Source organism: Oncorhynchus kisutch, linkage group LG10 (assembly GCF_002021735.2).
Source record: "Oncorhynchus kisutch isolate 150728-3 linkage group LG10, Okis_V2, whole genome shotgun sequence".
Lineage (NCBI taxonomy): Eukaryota > Metazoa > Chordata > Actinopteri > Salmoniformes > Salmonidae > Oncorhynchus > Oncorhynchus kisutch.
The window spans coordinates 19,002,372-19,017,736 of record NC_034183.2 but is presented as its reverse complement, the minus strand read 5'-3'; the positions used below and the strand labels follow the sequence as shown (position 1 = coordinate 19,017,736).

At 49.5% G+C, this 15,365-nt stretch overlaps 1 protein-coding gene across 3 annotated transcripts in view; it reads left to right on the top strand.

Moving 5' to 3' along the window:
• LOC109897861 (single-stranded DNA-binding protein 3-like) overlaps positions 1–15,365 on the top strand; it is a 125,894-nt gene that overhangs the window by 89,233 nt on the left and 21,296 nt on the right. For all 3 annotated transcript variants that reach the window (XM_020492473.2, XM_020492474.2, XM_020492475.2), the window contains 2 exons: positions 1,163–1,252; positions 15,152–15,235. In XM_020492473.2, coding sequence (XP_020348062.1) covers positions 1,163–1,252; positions 15,152–15,235 — 174 coding nt within the window. The remainder of the gene's footprint in view (positions 1–1,162; positions 1,253–15,151; positions 15,236–15,365) is intronic.

Below are 15,365 nucleotides of genomic sequence, written 5' to 3'. Positions count from 1 at the left end.
TCCTCTCCCACTCTTCTTTTCTCTCCCCTCACTCCTATCTTCACATCCCTCCCTTAGTCACACTCTTTCCTCTCCCCCTCTCTCCTCTCTTTTATCCCCTCTCCCCCTCTCCATGACCAAGCATTCACACTGCTGCCTCCCATACATAGTATGCACTAGAAGTCGTTGAGCGGTAACTAAATGGTCAGCAGTTGGTCCTCGCCCAGATAGGGCAGGTTTGAAGCTATTTGAAGACATTTATAATCCACCACTTATGCAGTCACTATATTTTCTTTGTCTACTGAATAAAGCAGTAACTACATAGCCTCTGTTCCCTGGCAACTGGTTCAACTATATGTAATGAAAATACCTTCTCACTACCATTATCTTACAATCACATCAAGCTTTTTTTTATCCGCTTAGTGAGTGTGTGTGTGTGTGTTGCACACACACACGGCCTGCCCTGTGGCCCCAGGGCCCGTTAGTGAGTGTCTGGGCCGAGCGGGTTAGGGATGGAGGGGCTGTTTGCACTGTGATGGCTGGGGGGGGTCTGGTTACATGGGGTGAGAGGGGAGGAGAGGGCTCTGGGCAGCTGTGTAATCCCCTTCACTGGGTTCTGCCTGATGAATAGACAGCCTGAGAAACATACAACAGACTCAGCCACTGCCTTACATACCTTGGGGGAGGGGGCTCAACCCCCATTTAACTGCTTAGGAGAGATTTCACCACAGCTAGCCAAACACAAACTAAAGCACACACAACATATATTTCATTTATTTTGTATTTCTACTCAGCATAATAAATGCTTACAAATTCATAAAGAGAGACAGATGCTTGTCTTTTTAATATGGTCTGAATGCAGCGAAGAAGAAGCAATCTGAGCCAGACGGTCAGGTTGCAGATAATGTTACGCCTTACACTCCACCCATTTCTTCTGTCTGAAAATGCCAAAACCACCCAAAACAATCCACGTCTTTCCTCATGTGGAATACAACCCCGAGCAGTGGAGACTAGGCTACATCAGACTCTATTGTGGTGAAGGGACAGATTTATTTCATTGCCTTTGTGTGTAGTATAATGTATAAGATATGTGTTGTTCTGACTAGTGAGTGTGAATGACTTGTGTGTGTGTGTGTTTGTTTCAGAGTACTAAGTGTGTGTGTGTTTACTTTGTGTTTTGCAGAGTGCAGCTGCTGCCCCTAGTCCGGTGATGGGTAACATGCCCCCCAACGATGGCATGCCTGGTGGACCCATGCCCCCGGGCTTCTTTCAAGTAAGATCTCTCGCTTGCAGTAGACTAGGTCTGGCTGGCCAGGGACAGGGAGGTTGGGATGGGAGGGAGGTTTTTCTCTGGGTTGTGTTACTCTGCTAATTCCTCCTGTCTGATGGCTTTCTGGGAAGCTAGGGAGGTCACCTGTTGATGGGAGCGCGCACCGTCATTTAGACATACTGTATCCTGAAAATATACTCTTGTTGATCAAATGTCATGAAGCTACTGCAAATATGGTTTCCAGTTTTGTCCAGTGTGTGCGTTTTTGTCCAGTGTGTGGGTTTTTGTCCAGTGTGTGGGTTTTTGTCCAGCGTGTGGGTTTTTGTCCAGTGTGTGTTTTTGCGGGGCTGGCTGTTGTACTGTCTTCTTTTGGTCCTGTTAGCCATGAGCGTGTGTGACAGAGAGAGGGGGGAGAGGGAGCGAGAGAAGAGGCCGAGAGGGACTGAAAGATGGAGAGAGAGAAGAGGCAGATATGAGGGAATGACTGAGAAAGAGAGGGACTGGGAGAGAGAGGAGAGATGGGGCAGAGAGGGAGGAAGAGGCAGAGATGGATAAGTAGAGGGAAGGAGTGAGAGAAGGGAAGTCTTACTCCACTGTTCTCCACTGCAGCAATTGCCTCCCTGCTCAGCGGCCAGTCAGGCAAAAGAGAATGGGGTGGGGGAGTGTGAAACAAAAGCCTACACACACACACACACACACAAGCACGCTGGATCAGTGTGTAGTAGTAAAGTATGGAGCAAAGATGACACCAGTTATTCCCTTGGCATCGTTTGACAATGGTGTACTGTAGACACACACACACACACAGACAGAGCTCTCTGACAGACTGCCCCTCGGAGTCATTTTGTCTGTTGTCTATGCACAGTAAGATCTTACTAATCATGTGTTCTGTTTCCACTACTGTATTTGTTATCCAAGCTTAGCCCTCTGTAGAAGTTTCTCCAGCAGAGCTGTGGTGTGTTCTGAAAAATGATAACCCCTTCACTGTTATGGACAAGCTCTGTCTTCTCTTTACTAATGACCTTCCTCCTCTCCCCCCTCCTTCATGTGCCTGCTATCTTTCTCGCATTCACTTTTGTTCTCTATCTCTCACTCACTCTCTGTCTCACTCTCTCAACATCTCTCTCACACACACACACACACACACACACACACACACACACACACACACACACACACACACACACACACACACACACACACACACACAACAACTCAGTGACTTCTGTCTCTACCCCTTCTTTCTTCTGCTAATCTCTCCTCCATGCAGGATTCAGCTACCTTCCTCACTTTTTACACCATCACCCATCATTCCTCAATATTCCTGCTTCCTTCTCTCTCTCCTCAGCTGACTTGTCTGTTTCTTTCTGTCAGGGAAAAAAGTACATGAAAAAGTATTAAAAAGTTGTGCATAAATCAGAGTTTTTGCATGTGCTTGCAAGGTTGTACAGTACTGTGTGTGTGTGTGGCTGTGTGTGTGTATGGCTGTGTGTGTGTCTGTGTATGGTGTGTGTGTGTGTGTGTGGCTGTGTGTGTGCGTGTGCATGGCTCTGTGAGTGGCTGTGTGTGTGTACATGGCTGTGTGTGCATGGCTGCGTGTGTGTGGCTGTGCATGCGTGTGTGGCTGTGCATGCGTGGCTGTGTGTGTGCATGGCTGTGTGTGTGCATGGCTGTGTGCGTATGCGTGGCTGTGTGTATGCGTGGCTGTGTGTGTGCATGGCTGTGTGTGTGCATGGCTGTGTGTGTGCAAGGCTGTGTGTGTGTGTGTGCATGGCTGTGTGTGTGTGTGCGTGGCTGTGTGTGTGTGCATGAATGTGTGTGTGTATGCATGAATGAGTGTGTGTGTGTGCATGAATGTGTGCGTGTGGTGTGTGTGTGTACATGGCTGTGTGTGTGTGCGTGTACGTGGCTGTGTATGTGGCTGTGTGTGCGTGTACGTGGCTGTGTGCGTGTGCATGGCTGTGTGTGTGTGTGTGTGTGCGTGGTTGTGTATGTGTGTGTATGTGTGCGTGGCTGTATGTGTTGGTGCAAGGCTGTGTGTGTGTTTGTTCAAGGGTGTGTGTGTGTGCGTGGCTGTGTGTATGCAAGGCTGTGTGTGTGCATGGCTGTGTGTGCGTGGCTGTGTGTGTGTGCATGAATGTGTGTGTGTGTGTGTGCAAGGCTGTGTGTGTGTGTGTGTGTGTGGCTGTGTGTACGTGGCTGTGTGCATGTATGTGGCTGTGTACGTGTACATGGCTGTGTGCATGGCTGTGCGTGTGCGTGTGTGTATGTGTATGTGTAAATGGCTGTGTGTGTGTGTGTGTGTGTGTGTGTGCAAGGCTGTGTGTGTGCAAGGCTGTGTGTGTGTTTGTTCAAGGCTGTGTGTGTGTGCGTGTGTGTTTGATCAAGGCTGTGTGTGTGTGTGTGTGCATGGTTGTGTGTGTGTGTGTGTGTGTGGCTATGTGCGGCTATGTGCATGTGCGTGTGTTTGTGTGTGTGTGAGTGGCAGTGTGTGTGTGTGTGCGTGTACGTGGCTGTGTGCGTGTGCATGGCTGTGTGTGTGTGTGTGTGTGCGTGGTTGTGTATGTGTGTGTATGTGTGCATGGCTGTATGTGTGGGTGCAAGGCTGTGTGTGTGTGTGTGTGTTCAAGTGTGTGTGTGTGTGTGTGCGTGGCTGTGTGTATGCAAGGCTGTGTGTGTGCATGGCTGTGTGTGTGTGTGCATGAATGTGTGTGTATGCATGAATGTGTGTGTGTGCGTGTGGTGTGTGTACGTGGCTGTGTGTGTGTACGTGTACGTGGCTGTGTGTGTGTATGTGGCTGTGTGTACGTGGCTGTGTGCGTCTATGTGGCTGTGTACGTGTACATGGCTGTGTGCATGGCTGTGCGTGTGCGTGGCTGTGTGTGTGTATGTGTATGTGTAAATGGCTGTGTGTGTGTGTGTGTGCAAGGCTGTGTGTGTGTTTGTTCAAGGCTGTGTGTGTGTGCGTGTGTGTTTGTGCAAGGCTGTGTGTGTGTGTGTGTGTGCATGGCTGTGTGTGTGTGTGTGTGGCTATGTGCATGTGCGTGTGTTTGTGTGTGTGTGAGTGGCAGTGTGTGTGTGTGTGTGTGTGTGTGTATGGCTGTGTGTGTGTCGGTGTGCATGGCTGTGTGTGCTTGTGCATGATTGTGTGCGTGGCTGTGTGAGTGTGTACGTGGCTGTGTGTGCGTGTACGTGGCTGTGTGTGCGTGTGCATGGCTGTGTGTGCGTGTGCATGGCTACGTGTGTGTGTGGCTGTGTGAGTGGCTGGGTGTGTGTGTACGTGGCTGTGTGCGTGTGCATGGCTGTGTCTGTGTGTGTGTGCGTGGTTGTGTATGTGTGCATGGCTGTGTGTGTTTGTTCAAGGCTGTGTGTGTGTGTTTGTTCAAGGCTGTGTGTGTGTGTGTATGTGTATGTGGCTGTCTGTGCGTGGACGTGGCTGTGTGCGTGTGCATGGCTGTGCGTGTGTGTGTGTGTGGCTGTGTGTGTGCAAGGCTGTGTGTGTGCATGGCTGTGTGTGTGTGTGCGTGTGTGCGTGCATGAATGTGTGTGTGTATGCATGAATGAGTGTGTGTGTGTGTGCATGAATGTGTGTGTGTGCGTGTGGTGTGTGTGTGTACGTGGCTGTGTGTGTGTACGTGGCTGTGTGTGTGTACGTGGCTGTGTGTGTGTACGTGGCTGTGTGTGTGTACGTAGCTGTGTGTGTGTGTGTACACGTACGTGGCTGTGTGTGTGTATGTGGCTGTGTGTGTGTACGTGGCTGTGTGTGTGTACGCGTACGTGGCTGTGTGTGTGTGTGCGTGGCTGTGTGTGTGTACGTGGCTGTGTGTGTATGTACGTGGCTGTGTGTGTGTACGTGTACGTGGCTGTGTGTGTGTATGTGGCTGTGTGTGCGTGTGCGTGGCTGTGTGTGTGTATGAGTAAATGGCGGTGTGTGTGCGTGTGTGTTGGTGTATGCTTGGCTGTGTGTGTGTGTACGTGGCTGTGTTTGTGTGTACGTGGCTGTGTGTGTGTATGTGGCTGTGTGTGTGTACGTGGCTGTGTGCGTGTGCATGTATGTGGCTGTGCTGGTGTGTGTGTGTGGCTGTGTATGTGTGTGTGTGTGTGTGTGTGTGTGCAGGGCTGTGTGTGTGTTTGTTCAAGGCTGTGTGTGTGTGTGCGTGTGTGTTTGTTCAAGGCTGTGTGTGTGTGTGCATGGCTGTGTGTGGCTGTGTATGTGTGTGTATGTGTACATGACTGTGTGTGTGTGTGTGTGTGTGTGTGTGTGATTGTGTGTGCATGTCTGTGTGTGTGTGTTTGCTTGTGTATGGCTGTGTGTGCTTATGCGTCGCTGTGTGCATGATTGTGTGTGTGGCTGTGCGTGTAAGGCTGTGTGTGTGTATGCAAGGCTGTGTGTGTGCATGGCTGTGCGTGTGTGTGCATGAATGTGTGTGTGTGTGCATGAATGTGTGTGTGTGCGTGTGGTGTGTGTGTGTACGTGGCTGTGTGTGTACGTGGCTGTGTGTGTGTACGTGGCTGTGTGTGTGTACGTGTACGTGGCTGTGTGTGTGTACGTGGCTGTGTGTGTGTACGTGGCTGTGTGTGTGTACGTGGCTGTGTGTGTGTGTACGTGTACGTGGCTGTGTGTGTGTGTATGTGTACGTGGCTGTGTGTGTGTGTGCGTGGCTGTGTGCGTGTGCGTGGCTGTGTGTGTGTGCGTGGCTGTGTGTGTGTGTGCGTGGCTGTGTGTGTGTGCGTGGCTGTGTGTGTGTACGTGGCTGTGTGTGTGTACGTGGCTGTGTGTGTGTACGTGGCTGTGTGTGTGTACGCGTACGTGGCTGTGTGTGTGTGTGTGCGTGGCTGTGTGTGTGTACGTGTGTGTGTACGTGTACGTGGCTGTGTGTGTGTATGTGGCTGTGTGTGTGCGTGTATGTGGCTGTGTGTGCGTGTGCGTGGCTGTGTGTGTGTATGAGTAAATGGCGGTGTGTGTGCGTGTGTGTTGGTGTGTGCTTGGCTGTGTGTGTGTGTACGTGGCTGTGTTTGTGTGTACGTGGCTGTGTGTGTTTATGTGGCTGTGTGTGTGTACGTGGCTGTGTGTGTGTGCATGTATGTGGCTGTGTCCATGGCTGTGCTGGTGTGTGTGTGTGTGTGTGTGGCTGTGTATGTATATGTGTGTGTGTGTGTGTGTGTGCAGGGCTGTGTGTGTGTTTGTTCAAGGCTGTGTGTGTGTGTGCGTGTGTGTTTGTTCAAGGCTGTGTGTGTGTGTGCATGGCTGTGTGTGGCTGTGTATGTGTGTGTATGTGTACATGACTGTGTGTGTGTGTGTGTGTGTGTGTGTGTGTGTGTGTGTGTGTGTGTGTGTGTGTGTGTGTGTGCAAGGCTGTGTGTTTGTTCAAGGCTGTGTGTGTGTGCGTGTGTGTTTGATCAAGGCTGTGTGTGTGTACGTGGCTGTGTGTGTGTACGTGGCTGTGTGTGTGTACGTGGCTGTGTGTATGTGGCTGTGTGTGTGTGTGTGTGTAAGTGGCTGTGTGTGTGTGCGTGGCTGTGTGTGTGTATGTGTAAATGACTGTGTGTGTGCAAGGCTGTGTGTGTGTTTGTTCAAGGCTGTGTGTGTTTGATCAAGGCTGTGTGTGTTTGTGCAAGGCTGTGTGTGTGTGTGTGTGTGTGCATGGCTGTGTGTGAGGCTGTGTGCGTGTGTGTGTGTGTGTGAGTGGCAGTGTGTGTGTGTGTATGGCTGTGTGTGTGTCTGTGTGCGTGGTTGTGTGTGTGTGCATGGCTGTGTGTGCTTGTGCATGATTGTGTGCATGGCTACATGTGTGTGTGTGTGTGGCTGTGCATGCGTGGCTGTGTGTGTGTGCGTGGCTGTGTGTGCGTGTGCGTGGCTGTGTGTGCATGTGCATGGCTGCGTGTGTGTGTGTGGCTGTGTGTGTGTGTGTGAGTGTGTGTGCAAGGCTGTGTGTGCTTGTGCATGATTGTGTGCGTGGCTGTGTGAGTGGCTGGGTGTGTGTGTGCATGGCTACGTGTGTGTGTGGCTGTGCGTGCGTGGCTGCGTGTGTGTGCGTGGCTGTGTGTGCATGTGCATGGCTGCGTGTTTGTGAGTGTGAGTGTGTGTGCAAGGCTGTGTGTGTGCATGGCTGTGTGTGTGCGTGTGTGTTGGTGTGTGCTTGGCTGTGTGTGTGTGTACGTGGCTGTGTGTGTGTGCGTGTATGTGGCTGTGTGCGTGTGCATGGCTGTGCTGGTGTGTGTGTGTGCAGGGCTGTGTGTGTGTTTGTTCAAGGCTGTGTGTGTGTGCGTGTGTGTTTGTTCAAGGCTGTGTGTGTGCATGGCTGTGTGTGGCTGTGTATGTGTGTGTATGTGTACATGACTGTGTGTGTGTGTGTGATTGTGTGTGCATGTCTGTCTCTGTGTGTGTGTTTGCTTGTGTATGGCTGTGTGTGCTTTTGCGTGGCTGTGTGTGCTTTTGCGTGGCTGTGTGCGTGATTGTGTGTGTGGCTGTGTGCGTGGCTGTGTGCGTGGCTGTGTGCGTGGCTGTGTGCGTGGCTGTGTGCGTGGCGGTGTGCGTGGCGGTGTGCGTGGCGGTGTGCGTGGCTGTGCGTGCGTGTGCATGGCTGTGCGTGCGTGTGCATGGCTATGTGTGCATGTGCATGACTCTGTGTGCGTGGCTGTGTGCGTTGCTGTGCTTTTGCGTGGCTGTGTGTGTGCGTGTGCATGGCTGTGTGTATGTGTGTGCATGGCTGTGTGTGTGTGTGCATGGCTGTGTGTGTGTGTGCATGGCTGTGTGTGTGTGCGTGTGTGTTTGTGTGCTTGGCTATGTGTGTGTGTGTGCATGGCTGTGTGTGCTTGTGTGTGGTTGTCTACGTGGCTGTGTGTGTATGTGGCTGTGTGTGTGTGTGTGTGCGTTTACGTGGCTGTGTGTGTGCGAGGCTGTGTGTGTGTGTGTGTGTGTGCATGGTTGTGTGTGTGTGTGTGTGCATGTCTGTGTGTGTGCATGGTTGTGTGTGTGTGTGCATGTCTGTGTGTGTGTGTGTGTTTGCTTGTGCATGGCTGTGTGTGTGGCTGTGTGCGTGTGTGTGCATGGCGGTGGGCGTGGCTGTGCGTGCGTGTGCATGGCTGTGTGTGCATGTGCATGACTCTGTGTCCTTGTGCATGGCTGTGTGTGCGTTGCTGTGCGTGTGTGGCTGTGTGCGTGGCTGTGTGTATGTGTGTGCATGGCTGTGTGTGTGTTCGTGTGCTTGGCTATGTGTGTTGGTGTGCATGTCTGTGTGTGTGTGTGTTTGCTTGTGCATGGCTGTGTGTGTGGCTGTGTGCGTGTGTGTGCGGTGGGCGTGGCTGTGCGTGCATGCGTGTGCATGGCTGTGTGTGTGTGTGTACATGGCTGTGTGTGTGTGTGCATGTCTGTGTGTGTGTGTGTTTGCTTGTGCATGGCTGTGTGTGTGGCTGTGTGCGTGTGTGTGCGGTGGGCGTGGCTGTGCGTGCATGTGCATGACTCTGTGTGCTTGTGCATGGCTGTGTGTGCGTTGCTGTGCGTGCGTGGCTGTGTGCGTGGCTGTGCGTGCGTGTGTGTGTGTGTGCGTGTCTGTGTGTATGTGTGTGCATGGCTGTGTGTGTGTGTGTCTGTGTGTGTTCGTGTGCTTGGCTATGTGTGTTGGTGTGCATGGCTGTGTGTGTGTGTGCGTGGTTGTCTACGTGGCTGTGTGTGTGCGTGTATGCGGCTGTGTGTGTGCGTGGCTGTGAGCGTGTGTGTGTGTGCAAGGCTGTGTGTGTTTGTGTGTGTGCAAGGCTGTGTATTTGTTCAAGTGTGTGTGTGTGTTTGTGTGCATGGCTGTGGTGTGTGTGTGCTTGTGCGTGGCTGTGTGTGCTTGTGCGTGGCTGTGTACGTGTGTGTGCGTGTGTGTTGGTGTGCTTGGCTGTGTGTGTGTACGTGGTTGTGCCTGTACATGGCTGTGCGTGCGTGTGTGTGCGTGTACATGGATGTGTGCTTGTGCATGGCTGTGTGTGTGCGTGGCTGTGAGCGTGTGTGTGTGTGCAAGGCTGTGTGTGTTTGTGTGTGTGCAAGGCTGTGTATTTGTTCAAGTGTGTGTGTGTGTTTGTGTGCATGGCTGTGGTGTGTGTGTGCTTGTGCGTGGCTGTGTGTGCTTGTGCGTGGCTGTGTACGTGTGTGTGCGTGTGTGTTGGTGTGCTTGGCTGTGTGTGTGTACGTGGTTGTGCCTGTACATGGCTGTGCGTGCGTGTGTGTGCTTGTGCATGGCTGTGTGTGTGTGTGTGTGTGTGTGTGTGTGTGTGTGTGTGTGTGTGTGTGTGTGTGTGTGTGTGTGTGTGTGTGTGCATGGCGGTATATGCGTGTTTGTACAATAGTAGCGAGTGGTGTGTGTTCCAGCATCCCTCCCAAATTCAGAGGAGAGGGGTAATTAACATAGGTGACCCCAGCACTGATGGGATAGCCCTGAGAGCAGCCCCGAGAGACTCCCCTAATCTGTACCTCATAGGCCAGGGCTCACATCAGGGTCCTGCAGCGGAGGGGAGGGAGGAAGGGAAGGAAGGAGGGAGAGTTTGGGGAAGGAGGACCACAAAGCCTGTGTGTTGGCATCTGGCCCGGATCTGCGATTCTCCCTGATATAGCAGGGGTCGGCCCGCTTATTAATCCTCACGGCAAAACTTCACTGGGAAGGGCAGGCCCAACGCACACTAGGAGAGTGGAGGACTAGGAGACTGCTGGCACACAGTAACAGCAGGCTACCCCAGTGAGGTTAGCAGAAAACATTATATATATTTAACCTTTATTTAACTAGGCAAGTCAGTTTTATTATTTACAATGATGGCCTACGCCGGCCAAACGACACTGGGCAAATTGTGCGCCGACATTGGTACTCCCAATCACGGACGGCCAGAGACTTTTCGGTTACTGGCCCAACGCTCGTAACTGCTAGGCTACCTGCCGTTCCTATGTCAATCCATTGTTATTTCAAACCATACTCTTAAAGCCGTAAACCGTGGTCATAAATAGAACAGAGCTGGTTTCTAATCTACAGTATATGCACTGTTACAGGAATGTCTCTCCATAGTCAGAGACAGCTAGCTAACTGTCATCTAAAATTGGATCACCGTTGGTGCGTATCGTAGTTATGTCACCTGGGGCTGAGTTTGTTGGTCAGGTGAGTCTTAAGAGTCAAGGTACTGATAGGTGATAATGTCTAGCTTGGGTGTAGTAGCTACTCTCTTCTAGAGAATCATCCACAGATGACGCAACCACTATTGCACTCCACTCTGCCCTTTCCCACCTGGACAAGAGGAACACCAATGTGAGAATGCTGTTCACTGACAACAGCTCAGCTTTCAACACCGTAGTGCCCTCCAGGCTCATCACTAAGCTAAGGACCCTGTGATTAAACACCTCCCTCTGCAACTGGATCCTGGACTTCCTGACGAGCCTCCCCATGTGGTGAGGGTAGGCAACAAAACATCTGCCACGGTGACCTGATTCAGAGGGGTTGGGTTAAATGCGGAAGACACATTTCGGTTGAATGCATTCGGTTGTACAACTGACTAGATATCCCCCTTTCCCTCAACACGGGGGCCCCTCGGAGGTGCATGCTTAGTCCCCTCCTGTACTCCCTGTTCACACATGACTAGGAGCTGATCGTGGACAACAGGAAATGGAGGGCCGAGCACGCCACCATTCACATCAACAGGGCTGTAGTGGAACGGGTCGAGAGCTTCTGTATCCAAATCACTCTGGATCTATTATGGTCCACACACACACAAGGCAGTCGTGAAGAGGGCACAACAACGCCTCTTCCCCCTCCGGAGGATGCAAATATTTGGCATGGGCCCTCCGATCCTCAAAAAGTTATACAGTTGCACCATTAAGAGCATATTGACTGGTTGCTTCAGAACTTGGTATGGCTACTGTTTGGCAACCTCTTAAGCCCACCTGAGACGCAACCGTCTCATCTAGCCATCAGCAAATGCAAATGCGCTACGCTAAATGCTAATAGCACTCGTTAAAACTCAAACGTTCATTAAAACACACATGCAGGGTTGTGAATTAAAGCTACACTCGTTGTGAATCTATCCAACAAGTCAGATTATTAAAATGCTTTTCGGCGAAAGCATGAGAAGCTATTATTTGATAGCATGCAACACCCCAAAATACCTGAATGCGACGTAAACAAAATAATTAGCGTAGCCGGCGCTACACAAATAGCAGAAATATAATATAAAACTTTCATTACCTTTGACGAGCTTCTTTGTTGGCACTCCTATATGTCCCATAAACATCAGTATTGGGTCTTTTTTTCGATTAAATTGGTCCATATATACCCAAAATAGCCATCTATGGAAACTGTGTGATTCAGAAAAAAACACTGTTTGAAAACGCTACGTCATTTTTTTTATTAAAAAAGTCGACGATAAACTTTCACAAAACACTTCGAAATACTTTTGTAATCCAACTTTAGGTATCAGTAAACGTTAATAATCTATCAAATTGATCACGGGGCGATGTGGATTCAATAGCTCCACGATTTCAAATCATCTTCCAAAATCTCTCTTCCAAAACTTCCTGTCGGAGACCGGATGGAAAGTGTTCTCTCTACCACGCTTGACCAAGAAACAAAGGCATGGCAAATGACGAGACTGGCGACATTGTGTGGAAGCTGTAGGAATTGCAATCTCGGCCCCATTTAATTTAGTTTCCATTCAACAATACATGCAAGTGGCGCATTGATACTTTTTTCAGTTTTCAGTGACCAGATTTTTTTGCGCTTTTCGATGAAACACACGCTCTGTTATAGTCACAGCCGTGATTTAACCAGTTTTAGAAACGTCAGAGTGTTTTCTATCCACACATACTAATCATATGCATATACTATATTCCTGGCATGAGTAGCAGGACGCTGAAATGTTGCGCGATTTTTAACAGAATGTTCGAAAAAGTAGGGGGTAGGCTTAACAGGTTTTAAGAGCATATTGACTGGTTGCTTCAGAACTTGGTATGGCTACTGTTTGGCAAGGCTCTACAGAGAGTAGTGTGTACGGCCCAGTACATCACTGGGGTCGAGTTCCCTGCCATCCAGTAAGCATTTCACTGTTAGTCTACACCTGTTGTTTACGAAGCATGTGATTTTACTAATATTTTATATGATTTGATTTGAACTCTGTTGGGTTGATGGACTAACCATTGTGTTTGAACATGTCTTGGTCTCTATGGTAGAAGGTTAGACTGGATCCTATCGGTTAAAGTTTGAGAATGCCTGGTAGAAGTGATATGTGAATAGGACCACTGGAGAAGGAGTATTGGCATTCCTGGGCCAACTCTTTCTCTCTCTCCAGTCCCAGTCGGTTGTTCACGCTGTCAACTGTCTCTCTGTAGCCTAGTCTGGAGGTAGCATATTGTACAAGTGGTTCAACTAAACCTGGTTTGGATTATAATGACGAAGACTCTTGAGCTGTTGATTCAGGATTCTAGTTTATGTTCAACCATTGCAGAGCCTATTCCAGGTCTGCCACTGAAACGAAGACTGACATTCCTGACCACTGTGGCAGGAATCACAGATACACGACAGTGACTCACGGCTTCATACCATAGTAACACGCTAAATCAGCGCACTATTCTACAGTCTCCTCGGGGAGCAAACCCTCATGGCAGTCTTTCCTCACTGAGCTGACAGGTTGCCATGCCATGAGCCCGTAGCACTGCTGCTGGAATGTAGAAAGGAATGACAATGAGTGTGAGTTGTGCTGTTGTTCAACCAGGCTTTGTTTGTTGTGTTTCAGTTTGCCTTTTGTGTTCGGGCCTGTCTATGGTAGATCTGCACTGCCCTCTAGTGGAGATGGAGAAGTACTGTATATGCATACACACATGACTGGCTCAGTATTGCCATCCAATCTGTGTTCAGTTACTGCCTCTTCAGGGAAAGCAGCAGAGTTGTTGTGTTGTTCCTAAAGCAGATCTGGGGAGGGTGAGTCTGGGAGTACACTGGGTGGATTTTGTTGATGGGTTTGTGGTACGCTGCCAAGCTGTTATCTCCTTAGCTGTGTAGAAAATGATTTTATTAATTGCTTCATTTAACCCCCACCCCCTTCTTCCCCCGTACAGACGCACCCGTACAGACACACACACACAGTCCACCGCTACAGCGACAGCCCTCCACTTTAAACTGCTGGGAGGCCAGGTAGTGCAGCTGGTGTTGACCACCATCCAGAAAGCTGCTAGCTACCTCGGCCCTATGCTCAGCCATCGCCGCAACGCTACTATTTACATTTGACATTTTAGTCATTTAGCAGACGCTCTTATCTAGAGCGACTTACAGGTGCAGTCAGGGTTAATTGTCTTGTTTAACGATATATCAACATATTTTTCACCTAGTCTACTATCATGACTTGTGACATCTGTCTTTTTCATAACACTTACTCAGATCCAGAACTCTACAGCTGCAGTCATATTTATTACTGATAAAAAAAGTCATATTTTTCTCTTCTCTAGGTTAGAATTGTAAATGAAAGCATTAGGCTGCTATAGTAAGTGGGTTTTATACACAACACACACTTGTGAAAAACCTCATGTTAAACTCTCGCTGGAAACACTTAATCACAAGAGCTCCTCATAAGTCCACAGCTATGTGCCTTATCAACACGGCCCTCACTTGGAGAGGCCTGTACATGAGGAGGACGATGCTGACTTAGTGGGTACATATACCTCTAACACTGTACACCTCTAAGTCAGCATTGGTTGACTTGCTGCTTGCCTCTTAGGGCTGAAGCATTGTTGTACTGCTAAAAAAAAGTAGTTGAATGCATTAGAGTTGAGGTTTTATTTATTTTCATTCTCAAGCTCAATTTTTGTACATTTTGTTTCGCTGCTCTCCCCTCTGTCAGCGCACCACCATTCTCCCCAGTGCCAGGGCTTCTCAGGGTGGTTGAGCAGGAGAAGGGGGGATACTGCTGGTGTCTGCTGCTGCTTGGTCTGTCGGAACTGAAGAGAGTTTGTTTGATTTAGTAGGAATTAGGTTTCATCAGACAGGTTGGATCTTCTAGTGAGATTGTCTTCTAGAAGGATTGTCTCCTGGCCAGGTGCAGACATGTGTAGTGTGTTAGACAGATACGTGTCTCTGCTCCCGTGGGCAGACATTCAGTTGAAATGTGTGTGTGTGTGTGTTTAGTTAGTGCTCATACAGGTGTGTCTGGTGTTGCAGATTTGAAATGGCAGGATTAGTGGATTACCAGTCTGCTACATTACCTGAAGGCTTCAGCAGTGCAGCAGGGTGTGTATGCATGCGTGACTGGTGTGCACGTTGTGTGTATGTGTGTGTGTGTGGGGGGGGGGGTCTGCTGCTACTGCATGGTTACCTGAGAGCTTCATGCGTCATGGAGGCTCTGAAAGACTGGCTGATAAAACAACACATGACTGTGAACATGTGTGGTCTCCTCTGTATGATTGGGTTTACATACTGTGTGTTCAAGTGAGAACAGGAGGTGCTTTCTTAATGGGTTATCTAGGTATACATATTTCTAAGGTTAGATGTTTTATGTCATGTATTTACGTACATAGTTACTGTATGTGGTAAGATTTCCTTTTCTACACTGTCAGTTGGGAATTACTTAAGTATGACTGTTTTGCTAAGAGATTAATTAAATTAATTATATTTAAGTTGACATATATTATTTTAACACATTTCATGAATAAAGACACAGTACACACACCTGCAGTGAAATAGGAATTAATTCTAAACAGTTAGCCATAGTGGTCTAGTGTGTTTAAAAGCACAGCTGATCCATGAGCCAGAGGTTGTGTAGTGCTTCTATCCTGGGCGGGTGTTTTTATGTGTGCTAGATGTAGAGGGAGCATCAACACCTATAGCTAGCTCAACTCCATGGCCCTCCGAGCCTCACTGTGTCACTCATCTCCCTCTCTCTTCTCTCTTAAAGGGACCTCCCGGCTCCCAGCCGTCACCCCACGCACAGCCACCCCCACACAACCCCAACAACCCCATGATGGGACCTCATGGCCAGGTAAGACACACTCACACACACCCTTCTCTCTCACACACGCTTTGCCCTCTCTCCTTCACCTCTTGCTGCATAGGCAGGCACTACCTCTTTCACTCACTATCTCTGCCTGTCCACTTCACACTGAGAGGCC